The following is a 17,670-nucleotide window of genomic DNA, read 5'->3' on the forward strand; positions in this document are numbered from 1 at the left end:
CCAAAAGGCATTAGCAGCTCATAAAGATCAGCCCCACAACAGCCACAGGCACAAACCAAGCCCAGCAACTCTGAGGGTTTTCACGCCCAAAGCTTTTCTGGCAGAAAAAAAAAAAAAAAGTGATTTTTGCATTTGTTTGGCAAACAAATGATGATCCTTGAGGGTCAATGCCACCTCAGCAGATCCTGGGATTCTGTGAAATGAGTGTGATGCTCCCAGGAAACACTGCTGAACTCACACATTGTCCCCCTGCCCTCCCCGGTGCCCTTCTTCAAAGGGATGGTATAAATCAAGACAAACCCGATTAATGCTTAATTCCAAATATTAGACCCTCCTGTGAGAAGAAAGATAAACCCTTGCCCTTTAATGACTAAATGACCTCTTTGGGGATTTTATCAGCAGGATGATGAATGGGGTTTAGCAAAGCTGGCTTGGTTGTGTCTAAATTATAATTAGGGATGAGGAAGGAGGCACAGGGGTGAGGAGGGAAGGGTTTGGGGGATCCACACCAGCACCTCCACTTTGGGGGTCAGGACTGACTTACCAGGAAGGAGCAGAGGAAAATGAATGACACGAAGTAGAAATAGGCAAAATCACTGCCACATTCCTTTTTGGTGAGGCCAGAGAGGGGGTCACAAGCTCTGTTGCTCAAGCAGGACAACATGATCTCATGCCAAGCTTCCCCCGTAGCGCTCCTGCAACACCAGAGCAGAGGCTGAGTTTATCCACCCTTCCCTATGACAGACATCCTGCAATAATACTGCACCCAATTAAGCAAATCAATTAGGTGGAACGTGGAAGGTTGTGTTTAGGAGCAGAGACTGTATTTGCACTGGGAGTTGGAACTACTCTTAAAAAAGAAAGGAGAAAGAACATTTCCCTCTGTTACAGGGGGGTAAAAGAAACCAGACAGGCTCAGGTAGGCTAAAAGCTGTATTGCTTCTGTGGAGAATAAAACCAGATTGATTTAAACAGCAGAAATCTGAGTAAACAGAGTTTAGATTGTTGCCTTTTGAACCCAGTGCTGGCTCTAAAGCCAGTGGAGAGGATGGGAAATTAAACCAAGATTCTCCACTGGAATCTCTTATTTCCTTTATCAGACAGATAAATTCCAGCATGGGCTCTTGGACTTGGGTCTCTTTTTCATCACAGCCTCCTGGGTGTTCTTCACCAATTCCCTCCTCCCTCTCTAACTTCTACTATTGAGAGAAAAGAGCTACAAGGAAAAGCTTTGGAGTTCCAGAGAATTTGTCCTTAAATAAAGCAGTCCCTGTGAAGTGCACCCTGTGAAGTCAGGGATTCTCCACATGCACTCACTCTGAATTCCTGCTTCCCTCAACATTCATCTGCCTTGTATTCCCACAGCCAGCACACAAACTTTGGTCGTGGTCTTTGGGAAAGCTCAGTGCTCCATCTAACCTGGAGGAACTTCCAGGCTACTCTGAATTACAGCAAATTCCCCTACTGGTGCCTGGATGCTGAAGGCCCATTCCTTTTGTGGGGAATTATGGAGAAACCAACTCCCATCCCAATCCTGCTGCCCCTGCTGCTCACTCCCACTGCTCTGGGGCTGATAAGGGACCATGAAGCTGAATAATGACCCAGTTTTATTACAATTCAGAGCTCTGAGCCCAGTGATTATTCTGAGCTAGAGAGGGCTATTTCAGTTTCTGTCTGGTTTCACAGAAACTCCCAGGCAAGGCATCCAGTTCCAAGCACCAAAGAATCCTCAGAGCTGAGCTTTGGCAGGGCTGGAAGGGACTGGTGTTCACTGGGGGTCTCCACAGCTGGATGAGGAACATCTCCACCAAACTGCCCCAAGCTGGAGCAGGGCCCGTTTTGCCAGGTCTTAAAATGAAAAATCTGTTCTTTGATTGGTTTTTCACTTGAAAATGCTTCTCTTCCAAGCAGGATGAACCCAGAGGGAAACACATGAATTCTGAAGCAGAGGTGAGGTTGGTGTAGGAGCTGTTGACTTCTGCTTATGCAAAAATGGCCAGTTAAAGCAATTCTCACTTAAAAAAAAGAAACATTAACCTAGTTTCAGGACAGGAAACCCATCAATCAGTTAAACCAGTGGGATTCTATATTCAGCTTCTGCCTGAGCTGCCACGGGGTGTTCCAGCTCCAGGTGACATTTGTGGAGGGGTCGAATCTGATCTGCTGAGGATGAGGAAGCAGGAATGGATAATTTACACAAATACCTATTTTAAAGGATGTCTAAGTCTGAGCAGCTCAACTGGCACCTGCACAAAGCTGTTTTTGCTGTTCACACACGAACCAGAAGGTGTTTTATCCTCTCCTTACCTGAACAGGAGCATCAGGGCTTGGAGGAAGGTCCTGAAGTTGTTGTGCCTATTAATGGAGGTTTCATCATCTAAGGCAATGTTCCCAAATACCTGCCAGGGAAAACAGAAGGGATTCAGCCAGGCACATCAAGCACAGTTGGAAAATAAGGCAGGGAAATAATTTGTCCTCATTTAAGGGCTTTCAAAAGCTGGGATAATTTCTGTGCCGAAAAGGGAGATAAAAATGTGTTGTGGAGATGAAACACAGATTAATGTGCTTTGTATTCACACAGATCCTTTCCAGCAGTTCAGCTCCATCCCAGGCCAAGAAAAGTTTATTATTTCTTCTCTGGAAGGTGCAGTGCCTGGGCTGCTCCCTCCTCTCAGCCTCTTGATGTGTCCATAGCCAGGGGTAGGGATGTCTTTTCCTGTGGGATTCAGGGATGTGCAGTGCTGAAATGTGATCCAGGCTCATGCCCACAGCTGGTTTGTCCAGCTCACTGGGAACACTTCAACATAAAAGCTGACAATTAAAGTAGGAAAAAGAGGCTTTTTTTTCATTTCTAATTTACCTGACAACAGACAAGAAGAGCTTTTGCCTCATCCCAAATCAGTGCTGCTGTGGAGGCAACAACCATCTGCACCCTGGCCAAACCCAGGCTGCTTATGGCCAGAATGAAAGAATTAAATATTTTACCTGCATGCCAATAATGGCATAGATGAAGAAGAGCATTGCAATGAGGAGACACACATAAGGCAAGGCCTGTGGGAAAGGAAAACGTGGGATTAACGACAGCAAATGCAAACATTCAATTCCCTGGCAGGAATGAGTTTTGTGGCATTTGTCCATCAGGTGTAGGAACTGGGCAGAGGATATGAAGAATTCTGGCAGCCTTCAGGAGACAACACCCTGAAGCAGGCATTCATCAATCACTCAACACTCAGGGCTTTCCAAGGGCTCTCTCTGTATCCTTGGAAGCAGCAAGCAGGGAAAACACAATCCGAGGCTCGCCAGTGAACACTGGAGCTACCAGCAGGCACTGGCACTTTGTGTGCATAATTGTATGAACATTAATTGTTAATAATTGTATGAATATTAATTGTTAATAACCTTGATGTAAATTCAGTCTGAGGAAAAAAATCTCCATCCCAGAAATGAGTTCCTGCTCCAAAACAGGCCCAGTTTGGGATCCCAGGAGGACAAAAAGATTGTGAGCTTTAGCAAGAAATCAGTGAAGGCTGCAATATAATTATGTCACCCAGGCTAAGAGTGACAGCTATTTTCTACTTGGGCTAAATGAGTGGGTAATTAATGCTTCTTAATTAGTAATAGCTCAGAAAATGGAGAAGTCTTGCCCTCTGGCCAGCGCCTGCGGTGCCTGGAGCAGGAGTTCTGCAGGCCAAGGGAGCCCAGCAGGAATTGTAGTATCATGAAATATCCTGAGTTGGAAAAGACACACAAGGGTGATCCAGTGCAGCCCCTTTCCCTGCCCTGATCCCCCAACAATCCCCCCCTGTCCATCCCTGGCAGCGCTGTCCAAACGCTCCTGGAGCTCTGGCAGCTCTGATGTGGTGTCTGCTGGACACCTCTGCACGAGGGACATGGCCTCAGAGCTCAGAGCTGGGGGGGACAGACACACAGACAAACAGCTCCTCCTGAAGCCCAGGAATGTCCTGGCTCTGCTTCAGGGCCACACTCTGCACACAGGCTTTGGGAAGGGTTGGAATTGTGCTGGAAAAGGCTGGGCCTGAGCCCCTTCTCCCAAAATTCACCCACCGTCTCCTGACTGGGAGCACCTCACACCTGCAGCCCCCACAGAGGGACTGGGGGCCTGCACCCCCAGCCCATAAATACTGGTGTGGCTGAGCCCAGTATCACTGCCACAAATCCTGGTTTCACTCCTGTGTTCTCCTCCCTGCACTGCAGAACCCGAGCAAGCCCCAGGACCAGGGTTAAAGCGTAAAACAATGAAAAATGGGCTGCAGACCAGCTGAGAGCAGTAAAAATAACCAGCTTTGGGGTTATCATAAGGGCTTTTGTTTAGATCTAGAAAAGAGCTAATTCAATGTGCTGAGGATTGGTGGGAGGAAAGACGGAGGTAAAGGAAACCAGGAAAAGCAACTGCCTCAACTTCACAACAAAACATCGTTGCTTTAATCCTCCACATTTAAACCCAGGCCTGTGGCTCTACAGCTTCAGTTTGTGTTAGCAAAGCCCAAGGGGCTGGGTTTCAACTCTGCCAGATCCCACCACACCCAAATCCTGTGGGAGGTAATTTAACCTTACACGCACTGCAGGTGAAGAACAAGGCACTCATCAGCCAGGCCACCACTTCTTTATGCAAATTCCTGAGCGTCCAGACTTTGCCAGAGGGATTTTTGGGTAGTTTCAAGGGCAAGCAGAGCGTTGAGCACTAGCTGAAGTCTGCATGAGCAAGCAGCCCTTCAGCCTCATCCTCCAAAATGCAGCATTCAGGGGATGGTCAGTGCTAACCTGTCCTCTTTTCTGTAGAAAATTAATATTTCTGGGGCTGGACAGTGCCCACCAGCTGTCTATTAATTTCGCAGAATTAATATTCCTAGGTATGGCCAGTGCAAACCAATTCACTTTTAGCAGAATTAACATACCTTGTTACTCTAACCAGTTGAATTAATAATGAATATTGTTGATGCTAACCAGTTTGATTTTCTGCAGAACTAATATCCCTGTGGCTGGGCAGTGCTCACCAATCCTCTTTTCTGTAGAATTCCTGAACTGTGAATTCCTGTAATGGCTCTGTAGAGGTGCAGAGAGGCCGTTCCAAGACAAGGGAAGTTCTTGGATCCTCACTGGAAGATGCTCCATATGTGCCAAGCACGACCCTCTCCCCAGACCTCTTCCCACATTGCCAAGGCTCACCTTGAAGGACTGCACGAACGTCCAGAGCAGGATGCGGATGGTGTAGCCCTGGCGGAGGAGCTTGATGAGCCTTGCTGCTCGGAAGAGCCGCAGGAAGCTGAGGTTGATGAAGTTGTCCTGTGGAAAGTAAAGGTTTTGTGTCCTTCAGAAACGACCGCGATCCAAAACCACAGCCCGCAAAAAAGAAATTAAAATTACCAGCTTCACGATCTAAGCAGCAAATCGGCCACCAGAAAACCTTCCAAAAGAAACATTCGTCAGTGCAGATCACTCCACATGCAGCAAGAATGAGAAAACCCCTCTCCACAAGAGCCCTCCCCTCTGCTACTGGGTCAATGAGAGAAAAGGCCCTGTCACGCTGTCCTTGGAGGGCTGATTTGCTTTGAGCAAGGCAGATTTTCTCTCCCTCAAGACTCAGGGAGAGGGGGATGGTGCCGGATTTTCATTTAGAAAAGGAATGAGGTTGGTTGAAAGTCTTGGTCAGCTCAGTTTCGACAGGGAATTGAACTTAAGCCAAGACACAAGAAAGGCATTGTCCAGTGAAGATTCAAACATCCTTGGAAGAATGAGGATGTTTTCCAACCTGGAGGTTTTCAGTGTTTGTACAGCGCGTAACTGGACATGTTTGCCAAGGAGAAACGGCACCAGAAGATTGTTTGGAAGATGGATCAAGGGCAGCGAGTCAATTGGGGAGGCTGAGCTTTCACCAGCAGGAAGATGCCTTAGGAACCTGCTGGTTTTCCAAATTCTCATTAAAAGTGTCTGCACATGTGGATCAAAGAACTGCTGGAGGCAGGTTCTGATTTCCTTTTTTTTTCTAGGATTTTCCCCACCCCTCACCCCATTCTTGAAAATTTTCTTCGGGGAAGAGGATTCTTGCCCCAATGAGCTAATCTAGAGAGGGTTCTTTCCAAAACAAAACATGCAAAAGCCAGATCCCTCTTGCCCTCCTATTTTAAGGAGATGAAAAAATATTCCCCCTTTCCATAATTCACTTTTTTGTGGATCTCAGATTACAGCCACTTATTTGACTGAGTGAGCTAAAGAGAGAAAACATCCCACTTTAAACTATTGAGTAGTGAAGCAGCAAATATAATCATAAGGAGCTCTGCTTGATAAAGATGAGCAAAAATTGTATTTCCCTTGGATTATTCTTTTACCAGAAGTCACATTGAACTGACCCACATTGCTTGCTCATTTGACTACAGAGCTCATGCTGAAATTGGGGGGCTTGTTGGATCTATGGATTCTTTAAATGCCAGCTCAGTTTTGGGGCCATTAGCATTGCATTCCACCAATCCCATCAAAGAGTTCCAGAACTCAGTCTCAGGCATGCACTGGGTTTCTCTCAGGTTAAAAACACAAGCAGCTCAGAGTTAGGCACAGACCAAAAATCAGACTCGATCTTCAAATAAAGAGAAAAGAGAAAAGCACAGGGATGTTCAATGAAGGAGCAGACAACACTGAGCTCATTCAAGCCAGCAACAGAAGCCATCTCTGGCAGGCAAAGCACGAGCGAGGATTCCCCTGGGTTGGGCAGTAAAACAGGCACTGAAAATGTCCAGTTTGTCTCAGCATCAGCTCCAGGTTTGTTTTCACAGTGCTTACCTTCCCTTCACAACAGTCCAGCTGCACTCACCTGAGCAGGGCAGGGCTGGGTAAGGCCCCTGGGGCAGAGCTGGAACCCAGTTGGGTAACAGGGACCATCACTAATGGGATTTTTCTTCCCCTGGTCCCACTGTGAGCCCGTCCCAGGGCAGAGGTTTAACCATGAGCCCTTTTAATCAGGAAAATCTCCCTTCCAGTGGGAACTGGATCAGCCCTCATGTGTAATGCTGGCAGCATTTAGGTCTGAATGCTTGATTTTTAACTTCAGAGTAATGCTCAAGTAAAGCCAGATCTTTCCTGTGCGCAATCCTCAGGCTCCAAGGAGGAGCAGGGGCACAGGATCCATCTCCGTGGGATCCTGGGGGATCTCCCTCTTCCCACATTACTGCAGCTCAACAGCAGGAACTGTCCCTGCTCAGGCTTTGCTAAAACCTCACCATCACAGCTGACAGGATGTTAACATCTGCTTTGGGCTGAGCTACCCCAATGCTGCCTGTGGAAAAGGGATATAAACGGGAAAAGGGCTCAAGACTGTGCAGTTATGTCTGTGACCCCCCCAGTCCCTGGGATTTAGATGAACAAACAGCCCATAGATTCCCCCGCCCCATTCCCTATTTGACTCTGGCATTGCCATTTCCTAAAGAGCAGTGAAATTCCTGGCTCCATGTGGAATCACTCCCAACCCAGGAAAATCCCCCATCACCGACACCCTGGGAGTGTTGGAAGGACCATTCTCAGCACTGCCCGGAGAGAGGCAAATTCCCCACGCTGGTGGTGGCTGCAAGGGCTCCACGTGTGTGGCACCCTCAGCACCCCACAGAGAAAACCCATCCTCCCACACCTCAATTCTCCAGGCAGGAATTGGGATGGCATGCAGCCAAAGGGGAAACTCCACATTGCCATATTTCTCAGGTAAAACAGTTTTGGCATCAATTCTCCTCCCACTGAGCCACCTCTGTGCCATGCACACCTCTGATATCTGGGTTATCAAAGTCATTCTTTCCAAGGTTTTTTTTTGTTTTTTTTTGCTTTCCTGTTGCACAGATGCTCACGGTGCTCACAACAGGCACTAGAGCTTTAGGACTTTATCATCCATCTGAGGAATAACAAATTATTTGAAAATCATTTTGGCCCCTGGCCTGTCACTATTTTCCTGAAAAAGGAAGGGATGGCACTGAAGGGACCCAGGCACCAACCAGGCTCTGGGGGTCTGGGCATGGCCAGGCACTGCCACCATTTCCCACAACATGAGATGGGCGACACATCCCTGAAGAAAACTCGGAAGCAGAGGGGAAACAGGGAGAATAAATACCACGGGTCAAAAGCTGCCCTTGAAGGCTGTCCCACTATGGAAGCCTGCTCTGTTACCTTTTCTTAGGTTGTCTTCATAGAATCCCAGAATGCTTTGGGTTGGAAGGGACCTTAAAGCCCATCCAGTGCCACCCTTGCCATGGCAGGGACACCTCCCACTGTCCCAGGCTGCTCCAAGCCCCAGTGTCCAACCTGCCCTGGGACACTTCCAGGGATCCAGGGGCAGCCACAGCTGCTCTGGGCACCCTGTGCCAGGGCCTGCCCACCCTGCCAGGGAACAATTCCTGCCCAATATCCCATCTAACCCTGGAAAAGCCATTCCCTGTGTCCTGTCCCTCCATCCCTTGTCCCCAGTCCCTCTCCAGCTCTCCTGGAGCCCCTTCAGGCCCTGCCAGGGGTTCTGAGCTCTCCCTGGATCCTTCTCCTCTCCAGGTGAGCACCCCCAGCTCTCCCAGCCTGGCTCCAGAGCAGAGGGGCTCCAGCCCTTGGAGCAGCTCCGTGGCCTCCTCTGGACTCCAGGAGCTCCATGTCCTCCTTCTTTTGGGGGCTCCAGAGTTTTCCATACTGAAAATCAGGAAAGCCATGAAGAGCAGGGCACAGGCAGTGCCTGCATCTGTTCCCCAGTGCCTTCAGCAGCAGAGTGGTTTCTTGCCCAGCACAGGAGCTGCTCCCTCTGTCCACAGGGACGCAGAAGGAGCTGCAGGAAGAGGCATCTGACCAAGCCAAGAATGGGATCACTTAGGAAGCTTTAAGACTTCTCTTCACCTGGCATCAACAAGAATCACCTTATTAATCAATTAAGGAATTACTGATGAGGGTGAGTTCCCATTTAAATGTCCATGGTATTGCCAGCACTAAAGAAGTTTTCCTGAGCCTTGCACAGGGTCTTGGATTCATCTGGAGCTTGGGGAATCCACTGCTGATTTTAAGAGGCTGAAGATTTTTGCCACCCTTGTCTGTGTCTTGAGGACTCAGTCTTTGGAGGGACACCCTATCAGTCCATTCCTTCCATCCTGAGTCAGGAATGCTGGAAAAATTATTTCGTGTGGGATGCCCAGAACTCTCCTCATTCACTACTTGACAGAATCACAGAATATCCTGAACTGGAAGGGTCCCACCAGCATCACCCAGTGCAGCCCCAGTCCCTGCCCAGACCCCCCAACAATCCCCCCCGTCCATCCCTGGCAGCGCTGTCCAAACGCTCCTGGAGCTCTGGCAGCCTCGGGGCCGGGACCATTCCCTGGGGAGCCTGGGCAGTGCCCAGCACCCTCTGGCTCAGGGAAGAACCTTTCCCTCATCTCCAGCCTGAGCCTGCCCTGGCCCAGCTCCAGCCGTTCCCTGGCTCCTGTCCCTGGCCCAGAGCAGAGCCCGGAGCTGCCCCTCGGGAGGAGCTGCAGCCCCGGGGAGCTCTGCCCTCAGTGTGCTCCAGGTGAACAATCCCAGTGCCCTCAGTGTGCTCCAGGTGAACAATCCCAGTGCCCTCAGTGTGCCCCAGGTGAACAATCCCAGTGCCCCCAGTGTGCTCCAGGTGAACAATCCCAGTGCCCTCAGTGTGCTCCAGGTGAACAATCCCAGTGCCCTCAGTGTGCTCCAGGTGAACAATCCCAGTGCCCCCAGTGTGCTCCAGGTGAACAATCCCAGTGCCCTCAGTGTGCTCCAGGTGAACAATCCCAGTGCCCCCAGTGTGCTCCAGGTGAACAATCCCAGTGCCCTCAGTGTGCCCCAGGTGAACAATCCCAGTGCCCCCAGTGTGCTCCAGGTGAACAATCCCAGTGCCCTCAGTGTGCTCCAGGTGAACAATCCCAGTGCCCTCAGTGTGCCCCAGGTGAACAATCCCAGTGCCCTCAGTGTGCTCCACGTGAACAATCCCAGTGCCCCCAGTGTGCTCCAGGTGAACAATCCCAGTGCCCTCAGTGTGCCCCAGGTGAACAATCCCAGTGCCCTCAGTGTGCTCCAGGTGAACAATCCCAGTGCCCCCAGTGTGCTCCAGGTGAACAATCCCAGTGCCCCCAGTGTGCCCCAGGTGAACAATCCCAGTGCCCTCAGGTGCTCCTCTCCAGGATTCCTCTCAGCTTTGCTGCTCCTGCTGTGTCACTGCAGCAGCTCCAGAGGATAACATGGTGCTCCAACAACCTCATGGATGCTGAGTGGTTGAAGGAGCCTGGACCTGTCTCTATGGAACAATGACCCCAATCCTAACAAAGTGCAGGATGAGTTTTCAATCTTTAATCTCCCTCTCTAACAGGGAGAGCAGACAAAATTTAATTTTTTTTTTTCACAGCTAGTGCCAGAGCCTTTGTCTGTGCTGCCTGGGCCAGGTGTGCAGCAGACAAAGTCTCCTAATTTATCCAGATGTCCCGCACATCTGGAAGTGATCCAGCACCATGGAGGATTCCCTTCTTGGCTTGCACTGGGCAAGCTTTGAACTTACACATTGTCTTTTTTCTCTGCTGCATCCCAGCAGAAAATTCCCCCAGGACCCTCTATGAACATTCATTGAGCTTCTGTGCAGCCTGGAAATTAAAATTCACCCTGAATTCTTTCTTAACAGCATCTGTGCAACAGGAAACGTGGATGTTCACAGATTCAAGAGCTGGTGTCAGGTGGCTGACCCAGGATTTTTGAGAAGCTTTTGGTCTGTTTGTGTTATCAACCATAGCCAAGATTTAAGAATGGAAATATATATATATTTCTGATTGTATTTTTCTTTATGGATTCTCTTTTGCTTAATTGGTGATTTTGAAAGAAAAAGGTCAATATATCCAAAGGCATTTTTGAAATAAATTTGCACTTTGGCACTGAATTCCCAGTGGGATCTGGTTCCTGGTACTTTTCAGCTCTGGTCATGACATGATTTATTCATTTTATTTGGGGTTTTGGGGTTGCATCCATTGACTCTGTGTCCACTGTGGTGGCAAAGTAGGTTCTTTGGGTTGGTGTCACAGAGAATTTTGAAATTTAGGATCCCTCTTTCCCATCCCTTTTGATTTGAGGGAAGCAAGTCTGCCATCACCCCAATAATATTTTTGCCTTACAATACACAGGTTAAAACACCTGTTAGGCTGTCAGGTGCTTCCTTCAGCAGAAAGCTCCATCCTCTCATCCTAAAAGAAGCCAAACCCCCTTACAGAGAGCTGGATTTGGTACCACCACCTCCAAAACCCCAGCGTTTGCAGGTGCAGAACATCCTTCCCTCTCCATCTCCTCCCATTTCCCACGGAAATAAAGCAAGTGGCAGCGTCCCCTTTGGCACAGGGGGTGGCACAGGGGGCAGGGATGGGCTATTGGCAACTGCTCAGGTCACCAATGAGCCCAGGGAGGGAGGTGCAGGGCAGAAGCCACTTTGGGGCACGCTGCAGTGAGGCTTTTCCACCAGTGCAATCGGAACTTTCATTAAAAAAAAAAAATACCAAAAACAAACCAAAAAAACCCAAAAACGGATCAAATCAAAGAAAAACGAGAGAAAATCAAAGCAGAGAATTTAAAGAATTGTTTAAATTCAATGAAACCAACCGTGTCCTATATGTGATGTTGTCATGGATGGATATTTGCAAGATTATTTACAAAGTTTTATATTTTTTTGAGCAGCAGGTGCACAACATACAGACGGAGACATGGTTTTCGCATTGTATGTTGATTGGATGGCGTGATTCAGCAGGTAGATAAGGAAAATAAGGAACAAAAACAGGAAACAAAAGAGAAAATGAGTAATCAGGACAAGCAAAAAGGAAACTCTGAAAAATTTCACTGGAAAAAAACCATTGGGCTATCGGGGGAGGTGTTATTTTATGGGAACTCCAGAAATAAAAAATACTTCGAACCAAAACAGATTCGGAGATCCTTGAGGTAACACAGACAGTGCAGTTGTTATTTGCATTTCAGTTTGTAATGCAAATTTGGAGACAATTCACAAACACTTCTCAGGATGGGTTTTTGTATTTCCAGGCATAGAAATAGATGTCAGTTTGCCAAACATCCCCTCGGCCTCCCAAGGCCAGCTGTGTCCACAAGGACACCTTTTCCTTAATCCCACCTCTTTTCCCTCAATTACTGAGGGTTAAAAAACTGACATTCATGCTTTTGCCTGAGGAAATAAAAAAAAATAGATATCCCACTACAATCACAAAGTAAATTACATGTGACATGACCAGGAAAATTAAAAGAAAGCAATTAATCCACACATTTCTCTTCCTTTTGTCTTTACTTCTCAGAGGGTTAAAGGTACCAAACAAGGCTGGTGGAAGCCAGGTCTCTCAAGGTGAGGCCACTCAGGATTATTTACCTTTGGAGAACACTTCTAGCTGGAAAATACAGAGGAAAACGGTGCTCTGGCAACTATTTGTGAGCCTGAGCTCAGTGTCACACCTAGGGAACATCTCCACCTGGGAGCTGGAGGGCAGTGGGACAGGGACAGCCTCAGGCTGGCACTCAAGGGCACCTTGTGGCTGCCACCTGGATTTCCCAGCTGAGGAAACTCCTGCCAGGAGGGCTGGAGGAACTAAAGGGGCTGCCCCAAACTGTGCCCAGCAGAGGAGGGGAGGCTGGAGCTGAGGAAGGCACATGGAGAAGGGGCCATTCCCTGCTGGGACGCAGCTCATCCAAGACCTGCTCTCCTCTCGGGTAATTCCCTGCCACAGGACAGCTCCTGCACCCTGCTCGAGCCCTGAGCAAGGTGAGGTGGGGTTGGTTCAGCAGCAGCAGCTCAGTGGGTGTTCATCCCCAGCCTTTATTTCCTGCTCTGCCCTACCTGGAATTGCAGAGGGAAGGAGGCTGGGCAGAGGCCACAGCTGGGCTGTGCTCTGTGAATGAGGCACCTCCTGCTCCTCACCTCCATCCCTGCTCCTTCACATCTCTGCATCAGCTCTCTCAGCCCTTTTTTCCTACATTTTTCTAAAATTGGTTCTATTTTGGAACTGCTGGTTCAAATTTGGATCAAACTGGTTCCGTTGGTTCATTTTTCTACATTAGTTCTAAATACCAGAAGTATTTAATTTTGGTGAAGATGCAATTTAACAAAATATCCTAAAGCTGGCCACATGGGGCAGGAACAGAGGGCTGCATCCTTCTGCTGCTTTTCCATCCTCAGGACTGGAAGGGGAGAATCATAAAATCATGGCATGGTTTGGGTTGTAAGGGACTTTAAAGCTCATCTCCTTCCACCCCCTGCCATGGGCAGAGACCTTCCACTGTCCCAGGCTGCTCCAAGCTCTGTCCCACCTGGCTTTGAGGGCAGGAAGGTTTTAGTGGCAGTGGAGAGCTTGGTACAAGATCACATCCACAGCATTTCACTGGCTGAAGTGGAGTGAACTCCATGAGGGGCATCCTGCCAGCTGCCACTAACAATCCAGTAATCAATCCAGTTATCAATCCAGTTATCAATCCAGTAATCAATCCAGTTATCAATCCTGTTATCAATCCTGTTATCAATCTCATTATCAGTGCGATTTTCAGGCCACCACTGCCAACACTCAGCGCCAGAACTAAGCAGGGATGTTCACTGTGGGCATCACTGTGCCCTGCAAGCACTGAGCTGCTCAGGGCACTGTGCACAGTCCCTCTGATCCATTGTCCCCGGGGAGGCTGCCGTGGATGTGTGTGGCCTAAGGAAGCGTGTGCTGGTGGCTGTCCCGTGGGGCTGGAGAGCTGCTGGAGAGGGATCAGGAAGGAGCTGCATTGAAGAAGTGTCAAAGACCAAGTTTAGAGAGAAAAGTGGCAGGGGATGAGCCCTAGGCCATCTCTGTCTGAAGGGAAAAGCAGGGAAGGGGACCTGGCTGCTGCACAGAAATCAGAGAATGGTTCAAGTTGGAAAAGATCTCTGAGATCACTGAGATCATCGAGTCCAACCATTCCCCCAGCACTGCCAAGGCCACCATTAAACACTGTCCCCAAGTGCCACATCCACACAGCTTTCAAAGCCCTCCAGGGATGGGGACTCCACCTGTTCCAGTGCCTGACCACCCCTTCCATGAAGCAATTATTCCTAATATCCACTCAAAACTTCCTCCAGAGCAACCTGAGGCTGTTTCCTCTTGCCTTGCTGCTTCTTACTTGGGAGATCAATCCCCACGTGGGTGCTGCTGAAGGGGAATATTTAGAGAGAGCAGAGGCACAAACAAAGAACCAAGAGCTCAGGGCTGGAGTGCTCCTGGGGACATCTGGCTTTTATAGGAGAGATGTTTGGGATCAGCTCCATGTTGGATACTGCCAGTGGAATCTGGTGACCTCCTTCAGAAAATCCTCACTATGGACTGAATGAATCCAGTTCTTCATCAACCAAAAAACCTCTTCTTCCCCACCTGGGAGGAGAAGGGGAAGGCACATGGCTCCCTGGGAGCTTAGCCCTGTTGGGGTTTTTGGGGTAATTCCCTCGACTTTGCAAAGCTTTGGAAATGTCTCACAGCCCAAGCTGATCCAATTCCCTGCCTGGGCCATCCTGAGGGAGCTGTGGGGAGAGGCAGTGTCCCATTAACTGAGCAGGGAAGGGCAATGCTGTGGCTGCTCCCTGCCTGCAAAATAGCTCCAAAAATGAGGATTTTAGCTGCATGGGGCTTGGTGTTGAGAAGTAGAAACCCTCCTGAAGGAGAAGACACCAATCTGGGAGCAACCAGAGGCTCCCTTACCTCGTGTGAGCTGTCAGTGCTGCTTCCTCCCAGGAAAAGTGGCCAAAGTGGGGGTGGAAAAGCTTCGGTCTGTTTGTGGCTGATTTGCAAAAAAATTCACTAATTTTCAAACCGTGGCAAAAGTTTGGGTGCCCTTGGCAAGAAAACACATCCCATGGCAGAGGGAGTGGGGACAAGCACCCTGTGCCATCCCACAGCACTCAGAGAGGGTGAGCTGAGTAACTTTAGCCTGGCTGCAGTGAAAATCAAATCCAAAGCCTACAACATCGGATTCACCAGCAGATAAATGAACATCATTTGTATAGGGAGGAAAACGTGGGGGGGGGGGGGAGTTATGCATTATTTTGTAGCAAGGAGATTAAATAAAAATGCATTTTGTTAGAAACAGTCACATGGTCTTCACCAGCACCTGTAAAGGAATGTGGGGTGCATAGTTCTGAGCACACACAAAACAGATCTACAGGCAAACCCCTGGGACTGAGGAAAAAAGTTACAGTCAAGTTCAAATTCATCACACTCTGATACATCATCAGCTACACCATGCACTGGGAGGGGAGAGGAGCAATTTATACATCAGGGAATATCAGACTGTCAGGGATTGAGACAGACATTGACTGCCCTTATGGAAAAATCCTCCAGAATTTAATGATGAGTCTGTCCACTTTGTGAGGTGTACAAGACTTGTTAGCAGGGAGACAGCAGCCCTTGTAGGGGGCTGAAATCCTACGTTCCCTGTAGAAATCCTATGGGAAAGCTGTTTGTTTCTTCATTACCCCACAGAGCTTTTGTGACAGGAACATTCCCCCAGTCCAGACTCTTCACCTCTTCCCTTCCCACTGTCCCTGTGTCCCTGTCACTTCCCTTCACCCTCACCCTGCCCTGTGACCCAGACTGGGCAAGAACCCCAAGGACCAGACATGTGCCCTGCAAAAAACCTCCCACATTAACACAGCAGAATCCCTTTGGTCTTTTCCCTCTCTAAACTCAGCAGGATTTTTCCATGAATAGGCAGAAAAGGCCTGGGGATAGAGTAGTTTGCTGCAGGAGACAGGGAGCTGCTTCCTGGCAGAGTCATGAGCACCGTGGTTCTCATCACAGCTTTCCCTCTTTGGGGCAGACAGCTGTGCTCAGCTCCAGGGAAAAGCAGAGCTCATGGAACAGGGTCAGCCAAGGCCATCATGACTCCCAGAGGCAGCTCCAGGGAATAAGGCTGGTAGGGAGAAGGTTCAGTGTCTTGACAGGGCACAGCTTTGTTTATAAATGAAATAAATTGAGCAAACTGTACTTACCGCAATCTCTGTTACTAAAATATCAGTAATACTTCCCAACACTGTTACAAAATCAAAGACATTCCAGGCATCTCGGAAATAATTCTGCCAAATGAGAACACAAGGGGAATAGAGGGATCCAGGGGTTATTTTCTTTTTGCTCTTTTTGCCAGCACAGGTGGGGGGGGGGGGGGGGGGGGGGGGGTTGTTTGCTTGTTCTGAAATGTGCATCACAAAATGCGAGCATTTCATAGAGAGAGGAGGACAGAGGTGGAAGAGAACGAGGAAGGCACTTACCAGTACACCAAAGGCAATGATCTTCAGCACACATTCCATGGAAAACATGGATGTAAACACAATATTCAGGCATTTCAGCATTTCTTCGTATGCTTCTGGAGCATCATAGAACTAAAGCAGGATGGAAGAAAGGCTTTTACTGGAAGAACACTGACAGAGTAAAAGCTTTCCCAGCTGATTCCTGCTCATTTTAGTCAGGATTCTGTGCTCACTCGAAGTGGGATTTGGGGTTACAACACAATTATTCCTGTCTCTCTTGCTCCATCCTATACTGAGGGGGCAGATGGAATATCCCCAGAAGTGGGGACTGTTGCTGAGGGACATCCCCCTGTAAGCACAGCATGGACCAGGAGGGGGCAAGGACGTTTTCAAACCAGAGGACAAGTGCACAACTGTGTTTCTTCCACTGAGAATATGGGGACTCCTTGACTGTGAAGAAACTCTAAGATAGGCAAGGGAGAGGTGGGGACATCATCCACCTGTGTCTCTTTCCCCACTCTGGATCACATCCCAGAAGCCTGGTGCTGTTCCAAAATTGAGTAATTTCACAGAATCACAGACTGGCTTGGGTTGGGAGGGACCTTAAAGCTTATCCAGTGCCACCCCTGCCATGGCAGGGACACCTCCCACTGTCCCAGGCTGCTCCAGCCCCAATGTCCAACCTGGCCTTGGGGCACCCACAGCTTCTCTGGGCACCCTGTGCCAGGGCCTGCCCACCCTCACAGCCAGGAATTCCCTCCCAATATCCCATCTAAACCTACTCTGTTTCAGTTTGAATTTCCATGGCCTGACTGGACTTTGAGCAGCCCCAAGACCCTGCTCTGCAGGAGAAAGCCCAGGCTGAGCTGCAGATCGGGACCTGCAGATCCCAGTTCCCATCCCATGTTCACACACCAAAGGGGCTGAGCCCAACCACCACTGTTCAGGGAAGCCCCCAGTGGGATCTCATCCCAGCTAATCCACCTCCCTCAGGGGCCAAGGGAATCCCACCAGGCACATGGGGAGTAGTGGCTGCTCTGCTGAGCCCCCCCAGCTCTCAGGGTGAGGCTCTCCCTGTCCAACAGCCCAAATTTCCAGGATTCAGGAAGATCCCACTCACCTTCATCATGAGGACAATGGTGTTGAGAGCAATCATGACCATGATAAAATACTCAAAGGGAGGGGACACCACGAATTTCCACATCTTGTACTGAAAGGATTGCTTGTTCTGAGGCATGTAGCGGGTCAGGGGCTTGGCACTTATGGCAAAGTCTATGCAGGCTCTCTACAAAATAAAAAGGGGATGAAAAGATGCCAGAAAAAGGGCTGGAAGTCTTTATCCATCAGGATGTGGCTGGGAGAGTGAGCAGAGCATTTACACCCAGTGAGTATTGATTGTT

The 17,670-nt window shown here is 49.0% G+C and overlaps 1 protein-coding gene across 1 annotated transcript in view; it reads right to left on the minus strand.

Moving 5' to 3' along the window:
* Window positions 1–17,670, minus strand: part of LOC134051787 (voltage-dependent N-type calcium channel subunit alpha-1B-like) — a 288,493-nt gene that overhangs the window by 34,995 nt on the left and 235,828 nt on the right. Inside the window, exons 30-37 of the mRNA XM_062505763.1 lie at window positions 17,391–17,555; window positions 16,292–16,402; window positions 16,016–16,099; window positions 11,620–11,625; window positions 5,188–5,304; window positions 2,986–3,051; window positions 2,308–2,399; window positions 545–695 (exon numbers count right to left, since the gene is read on the minus strand). Coding sequence (XP_062361747.1) covers window positions 545–695; window positions 2,308–2,399; window positions 2,986–3,051; window positions 5,188–5,304; window positions 11,620–11,625; window positions 16,016–16,099; window positions 16,292–16,402; window positions 17,391–17,555 — 792 coding nt within the window. The remainder of the gene's footprint in view (window positions 1–544; window positions 696–2,307; window positions 2,400–2,985; window positions 3,052–5,187; window positions 5,305–11,619; window positions 11,626–16,015; window positions 16,100–16,291; window positions 16,403–17,390; window positions 17,556–17,670) is intronic.

This window comes from Cinclus cinclus, chromosome 19, assembly GCF_963662255.1.
Source record: "Cinclus cinclus chromosome 19, bCinCin1.1, whole genome shotgun sequence".
In the NCBI taxonomy this organism is placed as follows: Eukaryota; Metazoa; Chordata; class Aves; order Passeriformes; family Cinclidae; genus Cinclus; species Cinclus cinclus.